The sequence below is a fragment of the Nyctibius grandis genome, chromosome 25 (genome assembly GCF_013368605.1).
Source record: "Nyctibius grandis isolate bNycGra1 chromosome 25, bNycGra1.pri, whole genome shotgun sequence".
NCBI classification, from domain to species: domain Eukaryota; kingdom Metazoa; phylum Chordata; class Aves; order Nyctibiiformes; family Nyctibiidae; genus Nyctibius; species Nyctibius grandis.
Genome location: NC_090682.1, coordinates 6,169,646 through 6,188,915, shown reverse-complemented (window position 1 = coordinate 6,188,915; position 19,270 = coordinate 6,169,646). Strand labels below are relative to the sequence as shown.

The following is a 19,270-nucleotide window of genomic DNA, read 5'->3' as shown; positions in this document are numbered from 1 at the left end:
TTAAGTACCAGAATTTCTGGGAGGCCCTCTAGAGCACCCCATTGCTAGCTTTTGCCCAACTATAGAAGACAAAGGAGCAAGGACTAACGAGAACTTACCCTCCATGCACAAGGGCCAAGGCACAGGCAGAGAGGAGGAAAAAAGATCTAACAGCCCAACAAGGTGAGAGCACCCTTGAGAAATAGGGCGGTTTTCAGAGAAGCTGACAGACTGAAAGCCCCTTGGGAACGCTGCTAAGCACTCCACTCCCAGGAGCAAAGGCAGACTGTACAAGTGCTGAATACAAGGATTATCAGGACAGAAGGACAAGGAAGCATGTCTATACTTCCAAAAGTCATGGGCAGAATGCAGCATGAGATGCACGAGGTGTGAGATTTCTCTACTATTCTACATAACATCTTTAAAAACAAAATAATTGTCACTGTCATGTCTTCATAACTGGGCAGAGGACTACAGCTATAATGGAAGGGTAAATCAGACATCTTGAGAGGCTGGAGAGCAGACCTGCAGAAAGAGATCTGGGGGTTTGTGTTGATGACAAGTTGAATATGAGTCAACAGTGTGCCCTGGCAGCCAAAAGAGCCAGCCGTGTCCTGGGGTGCATCAAGCTTTTCTCTGTCCTGGAAATCAAACTTACGCTTTTCTGTAGTTCGTCTACCTGAAGATTCAGTTTTCATTCAGGAAAAAAGAAAAAAATATATATATCTCTACAGAAAAGGAGGAAAACACCCAAGGATGTTAGGCAGACTGCACCACACTCAGTGAGGAGATGCATGCAGAGCAAAGTGGAACAACCAACAGCCTCTTCTATCATACTCACTCTCTGCTAAATGGGAGGTGGGTGCAGCAGTACTTGCTAAAGAAAGAGAAAGGAAGATGAGGAAGGGAGTTGATTCCTCTTAAATACCGCCAAAGGATGGAAAATTAAAAACCAAATTGGTAAGAGTCCGTCAGATCAAGCCTCTCTGGACATAGAGCATGAGCAAAGTAAGTGCACTTTGCCAGACCTGCATTTTGGATCCTCTGTGAGTTCTTGCTTTAAACCAACTTTCTCATTACACAGGATCATTGAACCCACACCACTGTTCACCAGCGTTCCCAGGATTTCAAACCAATGCCATTTAAGGCCAGCAGAGATGCTGGCCAGCACTGTGTGTATGGCAGCAAAACACAGCCTACATGACCACTGTTTTGGTGAAGCCCATCGCTAACTATCCTATTGCCAGCTTAGGACCTGGTAGAATTTGGGGATTATTTTAGTGGTTTGGTTATTTGTTTTTTTTCCATTAAGATATTCTGATATCAAAACCAAACACATCATACGGACACATACACTCGTGGTTTAACACACATTTGGGTCCCACCTGCACAACTGCAAGAAACAGCTGGGGCTCAAAAAGAAACTGTTCACAAGGTCTGTGTCCAGCCTTTGTCTTCAGATTTATAAGGAAAAGGAAATGCAGAAATCCAGTGAATTGTTGGGATGAAAATACAAACCCAGGTCAAATTAGACAGATATCCACCCAACCCCACAATTCTCATCTGTGCTAGTACAGTACATCATTATCACTAATTACCTGGACCTTCATGTGCCTCTAAGATAGAAAGAAACTACTTTTTGCTTGAGGAAAATTAAGAAAACCAAAATAACTATGGACATATCCCAGCAGGCATTAAAAAACGGTGTCAGTTTTAACATTCAAGTAGAAACTTTAAATAATAGGGCAAGGAAAACTAGCTGCTTTGGCTATTCTGAAAATACAGCCGTGGCTGATGCCAAAACACAGCTTTTATGTTCTTTCCTGTAAAATTTCTGAAACATTTCTGTGATCTTCAAATCACACCAGATTAGGGGGCGCACAACTTCTTCCTGATTTTGACTTTGCCCACAAACATGTCATATTGTGTGACTGGAATTCCAGCGCAGATTTAAAAAGGCATTTCTGTTGTGCCAACAATCTCTTCACCACTGCTGCAACCCAGTTCATGATCTGAGATGGGCTTTGAGAACCCCAGAGAGCAGAGAAAGAATTAAGAGAACCGAATGCTCAGAAGGATCACAGCTGCAGGCGTAAATGTGCTTGAAAGAGCATCAGCAGAATTTAACTTGTAAATGAAAAAAATGTTATAGCCCACAAAGAAGGAAAAAAGAAATGGAATTTACCCTACAAGGGAGCAGAGTTGGGGACTACAGACTGATAGCCGATTGTCACATTTTAAACAAGCAAAAAAACTCTACTACAAACGTGATTTTATGTTCTTCAAAGCCACGTACCTGTCCCCAGGTGATGAACATGAGGCCTGGCAGGCACATCTGTCTATGTGGCTGAAACAAAGCTTTTAACGTTCTTTTTCCTCTCTTCTTAATTGGATATTTTCCCTTTTCCTGGGTACTGATCTGCACAGAGACCGAACACCTAAGCCCTTCTCTCCCTTCTGTATCGTTGACTACTTCCAATTGAGAAGGGCCTACCAAATAACTTTCCTGATAGGTATCATACTAACCACGATTTACTTCATATAAGGGATATATTACTTGTACTGAAATTAACAGGCTCCAAACAATTTTAGGCAACGGAGTGCATATATGCTCTGGAAACATGTCTCTGAGTTGACTCTCTAACTACCACAATTTGCAGTTCTCTCTATCCATCTGCCCATTCATCCATCCATCTTGACTACCAATCCATTCATCCTGTTACTCATCCACTAAGTCCAAGCTTTCATATAATAAAAATCTTTAGCGAAAAATAGCACAAGCATGACTCAAATCCTGTAATTAGGGTAAAAAAAAAAAAATAAAAAAATCTTTCCTTTTTGAACCAGCTTCAGGAATCTCAAAGAATGCAACAGCAGCTTCATAAAGCTTGCCCATACAATCTTGATAATAACAACAGCTCATCACAAGGACACTTACTTTAATAAACAGAATAATGCTCACTTAGATAAAAGAGGTTTCTTTCAGCTGCCATTGACTAACTCTGATTTGAAAGGCACAAAGCTATGGACCATACAATGTTTCACTGAAGCCAACTGACAATTAAAAATATCCATCAAATCTCTCTAATTCATTTTGCATTGGGAAGGTGAAAACATGCATTTTTTGTTTAGTATGAGGTTTGTTTATTTGAGTGTACAATCTACACAAGTGCTGGAAGACTGTCCAAAGACTATTAACAGTAAAAAATGTCAGTGAGAAGAGGCAAAAAATGTGATTTTTTTTTCTTGAAGTTTTTGCTTTCAAAATTGTGAAGATATTCAAAATTCTGAAGCTTTTGGGTGGCTCTTAATTGGTCTAAACCAGAACGGAATTTAGCTAAAATTCTCCTTTTTTTTTTTTTCCTGAATTACCTACATTTCATTAAAATTTGAAAATTTTTAATCAATTCATAAACATGAAGCCTTCCACTACTCCACTCTATAATCAAGCTAACTATTATTATTAGACAATCACTAAGTAAAATATTTGAACTGCATGCTTTACAATAAAGACAAAGATGCTAACCCCTAATTCTGTTCTAAAAAGACCAGTATTACCCATATTAGGATGACTATTCTAGTGTCAGTCTTGTTAGGAAATGGACAGTACCATTTAGTTCATTTCTAAAGACCCCGAGAGGAAAAAGGTACTAGATTAAAAGCTAATGTTATGTGTGTTAGAGGAGCACCCTAGGAACAGAAAAACAAAGTGAAAGAAATGCAGAGGTGCACTTACGTGAGTGAGGGATGCCTGCAGTTTTTCCATGGATGGAACACAGACAAAAAGAAAAGACAGAGATAGACAAAAAAAAATGTAGAAGAGGTGAGAAGAGGAGATAGAGAACATGGAGCTGGAAAATCAAAATACCGCCAGCTGTCTCAAATCCAACCCTAGGGAGTGGGGTAGGTTACAGGAGTTATCACAACAGACCGGACATATACTGCTCAGCAGTTCTGATGAGGCAGAAGTTGGCAGACAAAAATCAAGACCATGCACAGCTCACAGGGCCTCCAAGCATGCACAGACATGGGCTAGGAATACTGCTAGCTCTGAATTCAGGAGAAGGTCCTGCAGAGTGGTTTCAGAAGAGCTATGAAATAGGTACACAAGTACGGGTGCGATGGTGGGAAGAAGAATAGGCTGTAGATCTAAATGCAAGGGGAATGGGAAAGAATAATCCCAGGGGTTGTGGGTGGTTGAGTACGATTCTAATACTTGGATGAGGCTGTGTACAAGGACCACCTCTCCCCTGCCTGCTTTTGTCACATCTCCCCTGCCCACTCTACACTTTTTTTCCCTCTTTCTCTCCTTCCTGTCTTAAATTACTCTGGTTTTTAATTCTTGCCTCTTTTGCTCCTGGTTGAAACAGGACAGAAAGTGTTAGGCCACAGCAGAGCATACTGCCATCGGAGTGGAAGATTACCCAAGTAAAGCAGACAAGAGGCTGTGGAAATCACCTTACGTGCTGCACAGGCATGTTAAAGTAGCAATCTGCAGAGAAGAGAAGTCTCCCCTCCCTCCCTCCCCCTCCTTCCACAGTTCATGGCCAGTCCTATGCTGAACCTCTTAATTTCTCATTTGCAAAGAAACCTGCCTTGTGATAATGACATTACATTCTCTATGACTAGTGCCATTCTCAACTCGCTGCTTTGTCTTATTAAAACTCTCCGTTGCATAGGCCCTTCTCTTTGGCAACACAAAGTTTCTCCTAGTAACCCAGGGCACAAACCAGTGCAAATAAAATAGTTCCTCTACCTCCTACCTTCAAAAGAGATTTTTAATTAGTAATGAAATTCACTACAATCAAAAAGCACAACAAAAACAAAGGGTGCAGCAAGGTCTGCAAGAGAAGAAGGTGTAATCCATGCATGGCAGAGATTCCCTGGAAAGATGCAAGGAAAGAGAACCAGAGGGAGGTCTCAGTTTTACTTACGAACTGGTTGTGTCTTGAAGTCGGATGGCAGGCTGATCTCACCCACGCCCTTGCCATTGACCGCAGACAGTCTCACAGAGTAGGTAGTTTCAGGTTTCAGGCCAGTGATAGTGATCATGCCCTCCACATTTGCTGTTACAGAAACAAGGGAGCAAAAGCAAAGAAAGGTTCAGGCTTTAAGTCAACAATAAATGTCACGTTTCTGTCTATACTTTTGCCACGCTCGCCCCATGTAACAGAACCCTCTTCTGGGCCCAGCCTGACATAAACAGTGCAGACAAAGAGAAAGGTCAGAGCTACCACCTCTGTGTCAGCCAGCTGATTAGAGGTGTGTTGCCACAGCTTTTGTAGATGGGAGTTCATGGAAGACACCAGAAGGCATCAGCCCTTGGCCTGTGCCAAGGAGCTCCCTGAATAATGCTCTTCAAGACCACTGTCATGTGGGGCTCTGACTGTAGTAGACATACTACCTAGGACTGCTCATCTGTTGGGCTGCATGACCCAACTGAAAGCAAAGTCCTTAGCAGGAGAAAACCCCGTCTCTCATTAACAATCTATAAGGAGGTCAGACACAATGTAAGAGACGGAAAGAACCTGCTGTAGGGCCACCATGGTGTGAGGAAGGAAATAAGCTCTATTTTTCCTGCACAGACACAAAGGGAGAAATGAGAAAAATAAGTCTGACTCTAGCTAGGATCACATCACTCCAGTGGGGACCTAAAAGAAGAATTTCAGTTCCAGCCAGCATTGTCAGTGGAAGCTTCAGCTCTGAAATAGAACTCTCCTCATCATAGTCCTCCCAAATCAAAATTCCTTTGGTTTACTGGTCTTAAGTATACATTTTAGGCAGTGTGTACTCCTACAGATTGCTATAACGAGACAGGGTGCAATGGGAGTTAGACTTGCTTCTGGAACAGGAGGGTTTATGTTCCAAAGGGAACTGAAGGATAACTAAAGGGGCTGACAGACAAGGCTTGAAAAGCCTTCTGTAGGAAGCACATAGTCACTCCCCAGTCAGCAAGTGAAACCTCATTCGATACCAGGCACAGGGTTCTTCACCTTATTCAGACAGGATGGTGAGAACAAGGAAGGGATACAGAGATGAACGCAGTGCTACAACACACACTCCGTAGGCGAAGACTGGCGCCCTGTCACACACGTAGAGCTATCAGCACAGCAGGGCCCTCATTTCCAACTGAAAATTCAAGGTGTCACTGCAAAGCAAATGTTTAAGAACTTGTCTGGGGCCTTAACATAGGAGCTGAAATTGCAAAGCTACATAACCCTCTACTCTGGCTTTCCCCTAAACGAAATAAAGTCTTTTGAGATGCAGGTGGGGAGGTAACATCTTGTTTTATCATCCTACCTTCTTTTGCATCATACATCCTCGAATGCCATTCTCCCTCGCCCAGTGCCCTCCACTCTGCTTTGTACTTGAGGATGGGCACCCCGCCGGTAGCTTCAGGCTCATCAAACTCCACCTGGGCAGTACTGGAATAGGGCTCCACTCTGTCAATGGAAGGAGAGGACGGAGTATCTAGGGGAGGAACGGAGAACAACCAGTGACACAGAAGACAGCGGGAAACAAGCTCCAGTGGCAAAGAAAACAGAAAACTGGGAATATCAAACACATCCTTGCCATGGCTTCACAAAGGAGAGAAGGGTAGGCCTGAGGCTCCCCTCAGGAGGGGAAGGCTGTTAAGAGGGCTTTTAAGAATGTTAATTAGACAGTGCAGAGATCTTCAACTTGTCTCTCCTCTAAGAGGCTAGAGACTTCTTCAAAAGAGGACAGCCAGAGCAGAGTAGTAAGAGCATCCTGGATGCTGTTCTGTCCCTACAGTCTCTTCCGTAGGGCACTCCAATACATAGTTTGACATAAATCTGTCTCTATGGCAGCCCCGAGAGGACACCAGAGGCCCTTCCAGTCCGTCATGCAGTCAGACACCAGGCCTCTTTGGTTGGCACACAGTGCTCTGAGGTTTATATCTTGCGCTACCTCTACTATTAGGGGTATTTTGCTGATTTTGAGAAGCCCACGTGCATACATATGCACGTATGCAATGGCTGTCAGGAATCAAAGATCACAGATCTGTCAAAGTGCACTGGATGTGCAGAAAAGAATGAGATCCTTTAGAAACAAGGAAACAGATACTGAGGATCTTGTTATCTACAACCCATCCCACCACAAAAATCTATGAACAGTCTCTCTGAAAGTAGAAGCTGGCTCTCCTGCTACCCCACCGACACAAACTAGAAAAGAATGGTCACTGTCACCTCAGCTCAAGGGCTGTATATGCATTTCCTTATCTCCCTGCCTGGGATGCTCACCTGCCTGCACAAGAATGAACTCTGAGGACTCCTGGCCAATGCGGTTCACAGCAGTGCAGTTATAGTTCCCAAAGTCATTCTCAGAGTCTGGTGTCACCTGTGGAAGGAATGAAGGCTCATGCTCGGATCAGAAAACCCTTTTCACTCTGTGAATGCACTCTGCATTTTGCTGAGGAGAGAAGCCACAATAAAGTACACATGCTAACACTCTGAGAGCTGTCCACAGAGGGGAGAACTGCAGTGGGCAGAAAGTCAGAGACAAGAAGGGAGTGGTGTCTTCTATTACCTGATTTCCTTAGCATTTATGTGCCAGAAACGCCACACAACTTCTTGTCTACCAATAGGGTGGCCTGACAAAAGGCTTAACTCCTTCAACATCAGGAACATAAATTATTTGACAGCACTGAGCCTTCCTGGCTGCATATGCCTTCTCCCCTCTGTGCTTTTCCTCACCTCCAGGTAGCTTGCTGATGGAGTGTTGTAGACCTTGATGTTGCTGTAGTTTGAGCTGGGAAGCAGCTGTCCATCCCGGAACCAGGAGATGACAGCACTGGGGTAAGCAAATACCTCACAGGTGATGTTCACTTGATTCCCTTCCCAGGTATAGACAGCCACAGGGCCCTGAAGCTTGGGGGCATCTGAAAGACAGACACATTTGTGAAGGCAATTTGAGCCAGAAAATCTCCTGAAGTAGCCCAGTCAGCTTCACTTTAAAGATCCCTTGGCTGAGGTCCAGTTTAATTGTGGGGAAGGGAATCTAAGAGAGGAAATGGGAACTGTCTTTTCATCTAGAAGGATGGGCAGTGTCTTTTGCTGAAGGACATAAGGCAGAAACCTACTCAGTCCCAAAGGCTGCTCCTAACACAGTGTGAGAGGAGGAGCAGATAACATGCTATGCATCTAGGGAAGCGAATACCAGGCAGTTCTGCTAGGGAAGAACTCTGATGCAACCAACAAATGGGACTGCAGCAGATTCATGGCCCATAATCTTCCCAAGGTGCAAACAGTATCCCAGCTGGAGACAGCCAGAGCAAATATTTGCATGTATGCACACTGCAACATGTCTCCAAGAAAATTATTTCAGACTGAGTTGCTTCCCATGCCCTCTACCTAAACAACACACATTTCCCTAGCCACAGGTGCCTCAGTCTCATCACAGGAAAAGTAAATCAAAACAGTCCCCCCTCTCACACGTGAACACCCTCCCATCCTCCACGTCTTACACTGCACTTCAAGGTACATGGCTTGGGAGTCCTGCCCGATGGTGTTGCTGGCTGTGCACACATATTCTCCGGCATCCGTGTACTGAATTTCTTTGAGAGTCAGGGACGACACCCGGGCATGGCTGCGTACTATGATGCGCCCATCCAGGGTCTGGCAGGAAAGGAAAAGACAGTTAGAGGCTTCGCTCTGAGCACTGTGGTGCAGACTAAAGGGATGTGAACAAATGCAAGTTTACCTCACACCAACCCTCCAGTGCTCAGTGCTTCAGAAGTGATCACCTGAAGCCAGGTGAAATCACGGGCACTTCCAAAAGCAACAAGAAGATTCCTTGTCGCACAAGGTCAAATGCAGTCATTCAAAGCACTCAGGAGAAGGGAAAAAATAAAATGAAGGACTAAAGTATCAGATGCTACTATGTGTCTGAGGACAGCTGGCTAACGTCCAGCTTCTTCCCAGAATGACAACTGTGGAGATCCAGCTCTGGTTAAAAAAATTTTTGCCAGCATGCTCTTGCAGAAAACCTCCCCAATGGCTACTGTGTTTCTGCTCAAGAGAATTCAGGCATTCCTCTTCTCTCACTGATACTTGCTTTCATAGAATCACAGAGTGGTTTCCGTTGGAAGGGACCTTAAAGAGCTGTAAAGGTTGCCAACTTCTTTCAGCTCATGAGTTGGGTGGATATTCTAAATACTCATCTCTATGACCCCATCAGCAGGCAAGTGTATAAACATGGCAAAATACCAGCACATGATCATTACAGCAAAGGTAGTTTTACATCCAGCGTCACCTGGATGCCACCTTTTCCCTGCTTCGTAAAGATCTAATACAAACAAAAGAGTGCTAGGCAGTCACAGTAAAACAATAACTTCACAAGTAGTGCAACTGATTCTGAAGATAAAGCTCAGTTTCTTAAAGCAAAAGGCACGAGTAAAGAAAAAGGAAAATCAGGAAAAACACTCTAAAGAGAAAAATGTCTACCCAGGAAAGCATGCTACTAGTTTTCTTTATTCATATCTCAGACCATCAGATGCTAACAAGTCCTGGCTATTAGAGACATAGGATAGGTAGAAACTTGCGAGCCAGATGTAGACACTTGTAATCCCTTTACCTAGCCTCTTCGATTTCAAGGATTTTGAATAACAAAATGCTTCATAGTAACAGGGAGACAACCAAGGGTCACAGGCCATAGCAACTGCCAGTCTACAGAAAAGGATATGATGGTTCTCTATATTGCCAATTACTACAGCTTATCCTGAGATAAACAGAGGTGTTTTTCTCCAAATTCTGACAATGTCATGTGGTACATAGTCACTATGTACAAAGCTGGCCTAGATTTCAATACTTCAGTGCCAAAGGAGAAGCAGAGAGACAAGTCGGAAATGCATTTACCCTCCTTTCCTCCACCTTTTGGATTTTTCAGTCCTTTCACAAACAATGAATGTAATGATGTAATCCATGATGTAATTTTACCCAATGGTATCTTCACCTCACCTGCTTTCCAGACAGTGGACATCATTACAAAACAGCACCTGGAAATCCTGACCATAGCTACAAATCCCAGTGAAGGAAGATGAGTGGCCTCTCCGTGCTCTGTGCTTGCACGCACTAACCAGGACTCATTTGCAGATCTTAATATTTGTAAGGTTGCACTAATTCCCCGTTACCAGAAAGGCATCACCAGTTTGTGGTGTAACTGAGGTGTAATTTTGCTTGTAACTGAGTGTTTTAGTTGGTGATGTTGTGGGTTTTTTTTTGTTAGCATATGCTGCTAATATGACTTTCAACAATTCTCCAGTATATGCAGGACCAGAATGGTGAACTGAGACATTATGGACTGTGCATAGTAAGTAGAGCCACGGTTTAGAGGAAGAAGCAGCCAACTGCAATTGTGCCTCCAAAGCAAGATTTAACACCCATATGTGCTGCTATGACTGAAGCTTCTAGAGACTTCCTTACTTTAAGCTAGCTAACACATTAGTAAGAGTGAGGCACTTAATGCCAAGTATTCACTCAGCTTCCTGAGAACTGAACTCCCTGCCGCTGGAATACACTGCTAGAAGACTCCACACTAGCTATTTTAAAGATAGGTCTACCCAAGCTGCGACAATAAGCTTCAACAACATTCTTACAGAACCCCACTTGGATATTTTAAGACACAGAAAGAAATTTAGAGACAGCAAGCTTAATAGTATTAGTGCTCATATTAATAAAAAGCTTGAGACAGAGAGCAGAGTGAAAACAGTGGCGGTGGAAGGGAGACAGAGACAACTGTAACAGGAATTAACATGAGGCCTGAAGAGACGCAACTACTCAAATTTCCAAATTCTTCAACACAAACTGAATATCTGAGGCCTTCACTTGCCACAATCCATCTATCCCAACAGATTATTCTGAAGTAAGAATGGGCAGTATCTTCTGAGCTCCACATGAAACAGAGGCAGATGGTGCTTGAGGTTCACTTTGTTTAGGCCACACCAGTCTCTAATGTTTAAGATGGCTTAAAAATAAAAAAAAGAATTCAGGATACCCAGAGCCTCCACAAAGTTCATCCTAAAAATACAATTACGAGTCACCCGGTTCTGATAGCCAATTTTGTTCTCTACCCGAGCCCTGCTATTTGCTTGGAAACATACTTTCTGGTCCATTTTGAAGCAAGAATGCTACAAATCAGGTGCATGTACAGGTAGGTTATTATTATTTTTAAAATACAGGACTGAACGTGAAATAAAGCAGCAACAAACCACATCTGCACCAAACTGAGTTAACTGCATTGTGCCACTCCCCTTCATTGACCCTTGCAAATCAAAGACAAATAATAGTTTAGCAATTTGGAGCATTTTCTGGAGAAATATAACTTGTGAAAGACTTATCTGCATTGTTTTTGAAATGGAACATGATGCAGTTGTCCTTTAAGAGAAATTCAAACTTAAGGAGTACCATGAGCAAACAGATGAGTTGGTTGGAGCAGAAGAGGCTGTCTTTGGAAAAAAATACTTTCCCAGAACATACGCTGTCACTAATTCTTAAAACTCTAGAAGAGAGATATGATTCACACTGGTAGCATAGAAGAAAATGGTGAAAGCAGTATTTGTCAGATTTTACATTTGCTTTTATTTTTAATTGTCTTTTTTTTTTTTTAAAGTGACAACCAGAATTACTCACTCCCAACACAGCTAGTTTGCTCATCCAAAAACGCGTTACTACATGCCAAGCAACTTCTAACTCTATAAGCCGTTTCCTTTATGTATCAATATTTAATTTGTTCATATTATTAATGCTGGTTTAGTTGGCGTGGTTACTGGACTAGAGATCTGTTAATCTGTAATGCTTAAAAAAAACAAAACAAAGAAACTAAGCAGTTTGCTAAAGGTCTGGTAATCATATACCTCTTGTTTCTCTGGCCGGGTCCACGAAGCCTGGAGAGAACAGATATAGAACACAACAACAACAGAAAAAAAGCAATAAAAGTTTATCAAAGGTTGCTTTTAGTTATCATAGTGTATGCACCACATTGCATTCTGTGCACATGCAGGTTCCAAGTTGTATATCTGTTATGTGTCGGGTGATCATAATTTCCATTTCCCAATATAACCTCAATTTAGATTTGCAATCAAAATTCAATATCCTATAAATCGGTCTTAAAATGATTAAGCAAAGGCTAATGATACCTAAAGACTGCTGCTGTTCTTACATAGCAAGTGACTGTTTCCCTTGTCACAGCTCATCGTTTCTAGAAACCTGCTCCCAGCATACTGGGGAAGTGATTCTGATGACTTAGGTCACTAAATTGCAAAGATACTTATGGAACTGGTTTTCTAACACTGTTTTTTTAGCCACCCGCACACACTGATTAACAGTAACACTCATACCGTTAACGTGATCATGCACTTGTACACATTTTTACATGCACACTGTGCCAGGAGTAGGAGACCTTGAGCTGCAGAGCACTGAAACAGTATAACCCTCCTGGACAGGAGACAGCAGGGCAGAACCTTGTACCTCCAGTTGATAACGTCCACCTCATTACGCTTAGGGATGTGTGCACCCAATCCTTACTGGGCTTGGAACAACCAAACAACAGGCATCAGTGAAACACGCACAGATCTTACCAATAAACATGCATTTCCCATTCAGAGAAAGCCACCAACAGTGGGGACCATATTCCCTGTGGCTCAGAAAGACCAAAGTTGCTGGGTTCTGTTTTTCCCCTATAATTTGTCTTTCAAATATTTTTCTTCTGGTCTCTATTTCAATTGCAACTTGATCCATTTCAGTTCAGGAATCAAAAATCACCTGCTAATATCACGGCCACGATGGCATTACTGAATGTGAGGCACAAGCATTGCTGACACGTGGATATAACAGCATACACAAGAGTGACATTACAGAAATGGAGATGAAAGCTTAGGAAATGAGAATAAAAAACAGAGTATTGTTTCCACAGTGCTTCTAGTGAACATTGTGAGTCTTAAATATTAACATATGGTACAGCCAGCCTCGTTTTAGAATGTCTTTGATAAAAGCAAAGTATTTTCTTGTAACTAGAGGCCTGAGGTGAAGCCACCTGAAGAGAAGCTCACCAACATCTGCATGGGCTAGTACACTCGCATCAACCTGTATATATGTATATATATCCTGTTGTGCATAAGATCCTTGAAAGCTGAACAGGCAACCATAATAATTCAGCATAATCCCTTTTTGATGTACCACTCGTTTTCTGTACCTGAGCAAGCCAGGCTAGCCAAGGAAATAACTTGCATACACCCACTCAAGTCCCCTTTCCATTACTTCAGTGTTAAAGTTGACCTAGTGTGAGCTGTGCAAGGGAATGAGGGCTGTCTCCACAACTGTTTAATGAAAGTGTGCGTTAGAGTAGTTAGCGATTGCCTCATCCAAAAATCTCACAGGAAACACACACGTCTGCACTACAATTGTAAAACTTATACACCAATACGCAACAGATCAAAACTATATTTACTGAATCACAGTTAGTATTCTGCTAGAGCAACAGAAGAAACCCATCTCTTAAAAGGGCATGAAATATACTGAAGGTGATGAGGAATACGGCATACTGGCTTGATCAGCTTTACATCTGGTATCATTCAAAGAGAAAGCATTCCTCCTCCCTACAATGGCACAGCAATAAATACTTGGGGAAAGATAAAGCCAAACCATTTCAAATTATCATGTTGATGACTTCCCAGGCCTGCTAGTTCTTCCTATGTTCTGCAGTAGTGATAGACAGAAATCTCAGACTGACAGGGCAAACGTTTCTCTTAAGTAGCATGTTCCTACGTTTACAATCAAAGTAAAGCAATTTTTTTTTTTTTTAATTTTACTTGCACTCTCTTCAGGGCAGAAGAATGCAAGCTGCCAGCTTACTAGTAAGAGGAAGCTTCCACCATGCCAGTATCTGGAAGTTTGGTCTGCTCATCTGTGTTGGAATATACAGCTGCCAATCATCTGATCTTACTAGAGCAGAGTCACAACCACTTACCTTTGCAGAGCACCCTCAAAGCAAAATATTGTTTGTCTAAGGGGTGCCACGTTGTGTAGGCATACTGATAGAGAGGAGAATCTTTTGCTATGCATGCCAGGATATCAACAGGTCTCTCAGGGAAGCGTGGGAATGTTGAAATAGTTGTGACATTGTTAACCTAAGTGTTTGGGCTACGGCACCTCCTGCCCCTTGTCCGCCCTCCAGACTGTCTCTGTTCTTGGACAAAGGCTGAGGGGGTTAAACCTCTAAGCCAGAGAGGATGTTTCGTTTGTTTGTTTGGGGGTTTGGGTAGGTTTTTCTGAAGTACCAAATGTTCATGGGAGTTAAGGCACGTCTAGGCCTTTAAAAACCTGGACTGAAGTATGATGGCAAAGTAAAAAACATGTAGCAAGACAGATGCATACAAATATCTAAAGCATATTCAAAAGCAGAGCTTGATAATTTTAAAAATAGTATTGTCTGTCCCACATCAAAGACCATCCATTTCCCTGTGCTATCCCAGAGACAGTAAGTGGATAGTAAACTGAATATATGGATTTGGTCGTACATGAAACAGAATGTTTATCAGAGCTATTTTGACCTGAAAACAAAACACACACGCACAAAAAATAATCCTGCCTAGAAAGTGCATGGTAAGTGATAAAAAAAAAAAAATCTTTGCCCTGACGGTTTGAACCAGTACATGAGACACATGGTAGTACCTCAATCCTTTGATTTTCCCCCCATTTTTCTAAGAAACTATCAGAGTATTAACCTTTTCCTTAATATTGATCACCACCTTAACAGCATCAAACATGATATATGAGAGTCTCAAAAATGGTTAGCAGTTTTGCCACTGAGATCTTGTTAGTTTAACTGGGCTGGACAGACAGAACTCTCTGCAAACAGGCTCTCCTCCCGACTTCTACTTGATTTAGTGTTATTTCATTTTTTGTATTCTTCTCCCTGTCAAAGCTCTTTTCTGTGGCTGTGATCCAAACTCTAGTGCCAGAAGCACTGGAGCACTTCGCTCCTCCTACTGCTCTCCTAGACAGACACAAGACCATTAATAACCTCATCCTGTCAAAACAGGTCCCCCAGTCATGCTGCAGCGAGAGCCCAAGCCCTTGCTTTTGAAGGCAACAGAAATGTCTCTCTAAACATTGCAGGGATTTACACTAGCCCTTGAATCCAAAAGACGTTAAGAAAGAATTAAAGCTGGAAAACTTTGGCACCCTGATTAATAAGTTACACGTTAACAACATGGTGAAGAGCCGACATCATGGAGGCAATTAAAAAAGCTCATTTAGGAGGCTACAGTGCAGAGTGGCAGCTGTGTGGATGACTGACAGCAGATACCTCTGTCACTTTAAAACTTTCATAGTCTATCAACTGCTGCCTTCATACTGAGTCAGAACCCCTGGTATGCCCAAATTAGCTGAGCCTTGAAGCATCCTGCTATTAGGAGATTGTTAATAAAGCAACAACTCCTTACTCCAACTTCTGTCTAGGCTTTCTTTGGCTCCAAACTATGCCTCCTGACCACCTTATGCAACTATTAAGAAACACCTACAGTAGCACATCCTAACCTTGTCTAGTTAAGGGGAATCGTGGCCAATAAAAAAAAATCCAGCATTCTTTTTTAAAAGAAAAACTGCTAATTATTTTTGCCTTTTAAGAACAAAATGGTACTGACATGATCAACAAAACAGGTGAACACAAAGGCAGCCAGGCTTTTGTGCTTCAGCTATGTGCAGTATTAGAATACAATACAGAAGGGCAAGAAGGAATTAACAGGCTCATTTTGGTCCACTGCATCTTTGAGAGATAATAGCCCCCACCTCTCCACCTGCCACCCTCCCAGATCATATCATCATCATGATGACAGCATGGACAACACTGGATTCGGGGTGCTCATTCCCACCTCTCCGCTCGGAAACAGATGGGAAAAACCCTTTCACAAGCTTTGTGAAACTGCAGGTCCCTTTGGAAACTCCTCTGAAAAGGGTCCAGGGCCTACTGCTTTTCAAGCTAATTCAGCTCAGAGCGATACCAGCACGAATTAAAAAGCATATCAGCAGTTGTTATAAACTGAGATGGCTCTTTGTGCAAAAGGACACCTATGGCATTACTTCAGCTGTGGAGCTGACCCCTTAGCAGATAGTCTGTGCAGGACCGCACGTGTTCTCACTACAGAGAGGGGAATCACCATGACTCCTGTGTGCATCTGTGTGTGGCTATCATGCATTCTGGATCAGCATAGGCAGGCAGATACAAGCTGCACCGATCCCAGCAAATGAGACCATGGTTTTGGGAAAGGTTATACCTTCTCTTCGTTGCTGATGTTCCGGGTGGAAGTTCTCCAAGTGATGGAAGGGATTGGGTCCCCAGATGCCTCACAGGTCAGTGTAATCTGATCTTCCAGCTCCATGGCTGTTTTATTCTCCACGTAGGTGATTTTGGGTTTTGCTGAAAAGAAAAAGCAACCTTCATTCAGCTGGTGCTCAGAATGAAGCTTGCCTGTCAACAGCAATGTTTGAAACAGGCAACGTTGGGGAAAAAAAGGCTTTTAAATTGGCACAAGTTTACTGCCATACAGGGAAGGGAGCAGAGTGACACATTTCAGAAGAGGGTACCTCCCTGCAGAAGCAGAAAACCTTTTCTACACGTGCTTATAGGTGAGGCTTGTAAGGGAGGACTAGAAGAGGATATATCTGAAGTAGAACCCATTTAACAGTGTACAAATGATCAGTCCCTGGGATTATGAGCTAAGTCTTCCACCTCACTGGCTACTTTCTCAACCCCAAATTAGCCTTTTGAGAAGCAGCTTTGTCAAGTGGCTGCAGAGGGATGGGACAGGGAGAATTATACTCCTCAACACTCCCAGATTCATGGAAGGTAGGAAAGCTACTGATTCATTCCTTCAAGCTTGAGATTATTCACACAGTGCTGGAGTGGAGTTCACCTCCCTGTCTGTGTTATAGCAAGTCCCACTGAAGTGCTAAAGCCCTTTTACTAGCAGCCTTGGCTGGATTAAGATTCAGCCCTCGGGGCCTGGAAGATATTTCAAGTAGCATGTGAATCTTACACCACCCCCTGCACAGGGTTGAATTTCTTTGATCAGAGAGGAAGCAGAATGGGAGTTGGCATCTGTTTCAGACACATACACAGAATCTGTTTTGCCTAGTGTGATGGCAGAGGTGCACAGCATTACCTGGGAAAGAAGCAGCTCTGGAAAAGCCACGTCAGGCATTAACTGGGATAAGTAGGTTACTTCCAGCTTGCACTAGCAAGCTACCAAACAGCCAACTGGATTGGAAAGGGGGGACGGTAAGCGCGTGTTTACCAAAGACTTTGAGGTGAATGGTGGCATCCTGCTCGCCAGCCTTGTTCTCAGCGATGCAGATGTATTCTGCTTCGTCGTTCTTATCCACCTTCTTGATGATTAGTTCAGACCTATCATAGTTAAAACTGTATTTCTCTTCATCATCGGCCTGTTCTATTGGCTCTCCATCCCTGCAGGGCACAAAGCACACCGGTTGTGTTGGGGAGGAGAAGCAATCAAAGGATGTTTGTTTTAGGCTTGTTGTTAATGCTAGAACTGCGTTACTACACTGAAACTCCTCAGGTTGAGAGGGACCACCACCTTTTCCTTTCCATATGGGCTACAAAGCTTACATTTTGGTCTGTTCCTAATCCCTCCTGCCTTAAGGGTCTCGGCAGCTGAACCTTTCACCTCCTGACACATATCATAGCCTATATGCAAGAACTATAAACACCACTGAAGATGGCTTCTGTCCTTGCATATCAAGGCAGTATTCCAAGTTGTCATCAGCTTTTTCAACATTACAACTAGCCCTCATAACCTTCACCAAAGGTTACACAATTTCAAGAACAGTATACCTGAAGGCTGTATCACTGCCTACAGTGAAATTTAGACCCAATGAAATGAAGAGAAGATCTTAGATGCAGATCTCCTGGCATCACAAATGCAAGTTACGCATCCGCTTTTGTCTAAGCTTCCCCACCAGTGCAACACATGATAATAAACTGACCCACAGGACAGGTCTGGTCAGCGTGAAGCTTCATCTCGATTTGCAGCTTGACAAAGGATGCAATGGACAGGGAAAAATTGCTATTTTTACTGTTATTCTTGTTTTTCCAGGAAGCTGTACTGGTTTTAGCTGGGATAGAGTTAATTTTCTTCATAGTAACTCACATGGTGCCATGGTTTGTGATCAAAACAGCCTTGATAACACACTGATGTTTTAGCTATGGCTGAACAGTATACACACAACATCAAAGGGTTTTGTTTCTCACACTGCCCTGCCAGTGAGTGAGCTGAGGGTGCACAAGAAGGTGGGAGGGGACACAGCTGGGACAGCTGACCGGGCTAAGCACCTGCCTGCCAATGGGAAGTAGTGAATGAATTCCTTATTTTGCTTTGCTTGCGTGCACAGCTTTTGCTTTATCTGTTAAAGGGTCTCTATCTCAACCAAGGAGTTTTGGGATTTTACCCTTCTGATTCTCTTCCCCATCCCACTCCGGGGGTGTGTAGTGAGTGGCTGTGTAGTGCTTAACTGCCTACTGGGGCTAACCCACAATAGAAGCTAACTGCAATTCCGTTATGAGGCCATTCTTTCTCTTGTGAGAAAAATGAATTATTCCAGTTAAAATGTTGCTTTCCCTCCAGCCTGGTTTTCCAGGCCCTGGTGAAAACATCCATGCTCACACACAATCAGGCCATTGCACACAGCATCTTACTTTGTCCACGTCATGGTTGGCTCAGGAAAGCCATCAGCATCACATGCTAAGGTGACAGACTGGCTGAGGTTGGCCGTGGCATTCATACTGCTCTGCCTGGCACGCACAGAAGGAGGTACTAGAAGAGAAGGAATCCACATTCAAGTTAGAAAGGACAGAAGATGTGAGCAAGAGTGAGCCCTGGAAGGCTCACTGTAAATCTCTGCAATACACACAGATGTCACTAGTAATTCAAACCCTTATGCCATCACCTGCAGATTTCAGTCAACAGGTCTGATGCACAAGCTCTCCAAAGCAATTAGGGGGTGGGGGGACAGAAAGTCAGTACTGTGGACAAAACCACTTGCGAGTCCCAACAAGATCAATACCTCACTCTAAGTCATGAAACACTTAAGGTTTCTCTTGACATGATAATTTCCTGTAAACATCTGGTAAACACCCAGACAATTTCATGGGCATTTTTATTTGACACAGCAGAGAAAGATGAGTAAGCTGATGGTAAATGGTGAGTATGAATCTAAAGTTACTTTTCCATCAGCAGCCTGGGGTGCAGGTGCTACAT

General features: G+C 43.1%; 1 protein-coding gene across 1 annotated transcript in view; it reads right to left on the bottom strand.

Moving 5' to 3' along the window:
• Nucleotides 1-19,270, bottom strand: part of NCAM1 (neural cell adhesion molecule 1) — a 102,750-nt gene that overhangs the window by 24,765 nt on the left and 58,715 nt on the right. Inside the window, exons 6-16 of the mRNA XM_068418129.1 lie at nt 18,709-18,826; nt 17,291-17,460; nt 16,271-16,413; nt 11,852-11,881; nt 8,465-8,615; nt 7,695-7,879; nt 7,242-7,338; nt 6,280-6,450; nt 4,914-5,045; nt 3,716-3,730; nt 821-856 (exon numbers count right to left, since the gene is read on the bottom strand). Coding sequence (XP_068274230.1) covers nt 821-856; nt 3,716-3,730; nt 4,914-5,045; nt 6,280-6,450; nt 7,242-7,338; nt 7,695-7,879; nt 8,465-8,615; nt 11,852-11,881; nt 16,271-16,413; nt 17,291-17,460; nt 18,709-18,826 — 1,248 coding nt within the window. The remainder of the gene's footprint in view (nt 1-820; nt 857-3,715; nt 3,731-4,913; nt 5,046-6,279; nt 6,451-7,241; nt 7,339-7,694; nt 7,880-8,464; nt 8,616-11,851; nt 11,882-16,270; nt 16,414-17,290; nt 17,461-18,708; nt 18,827-19,270) is intronic.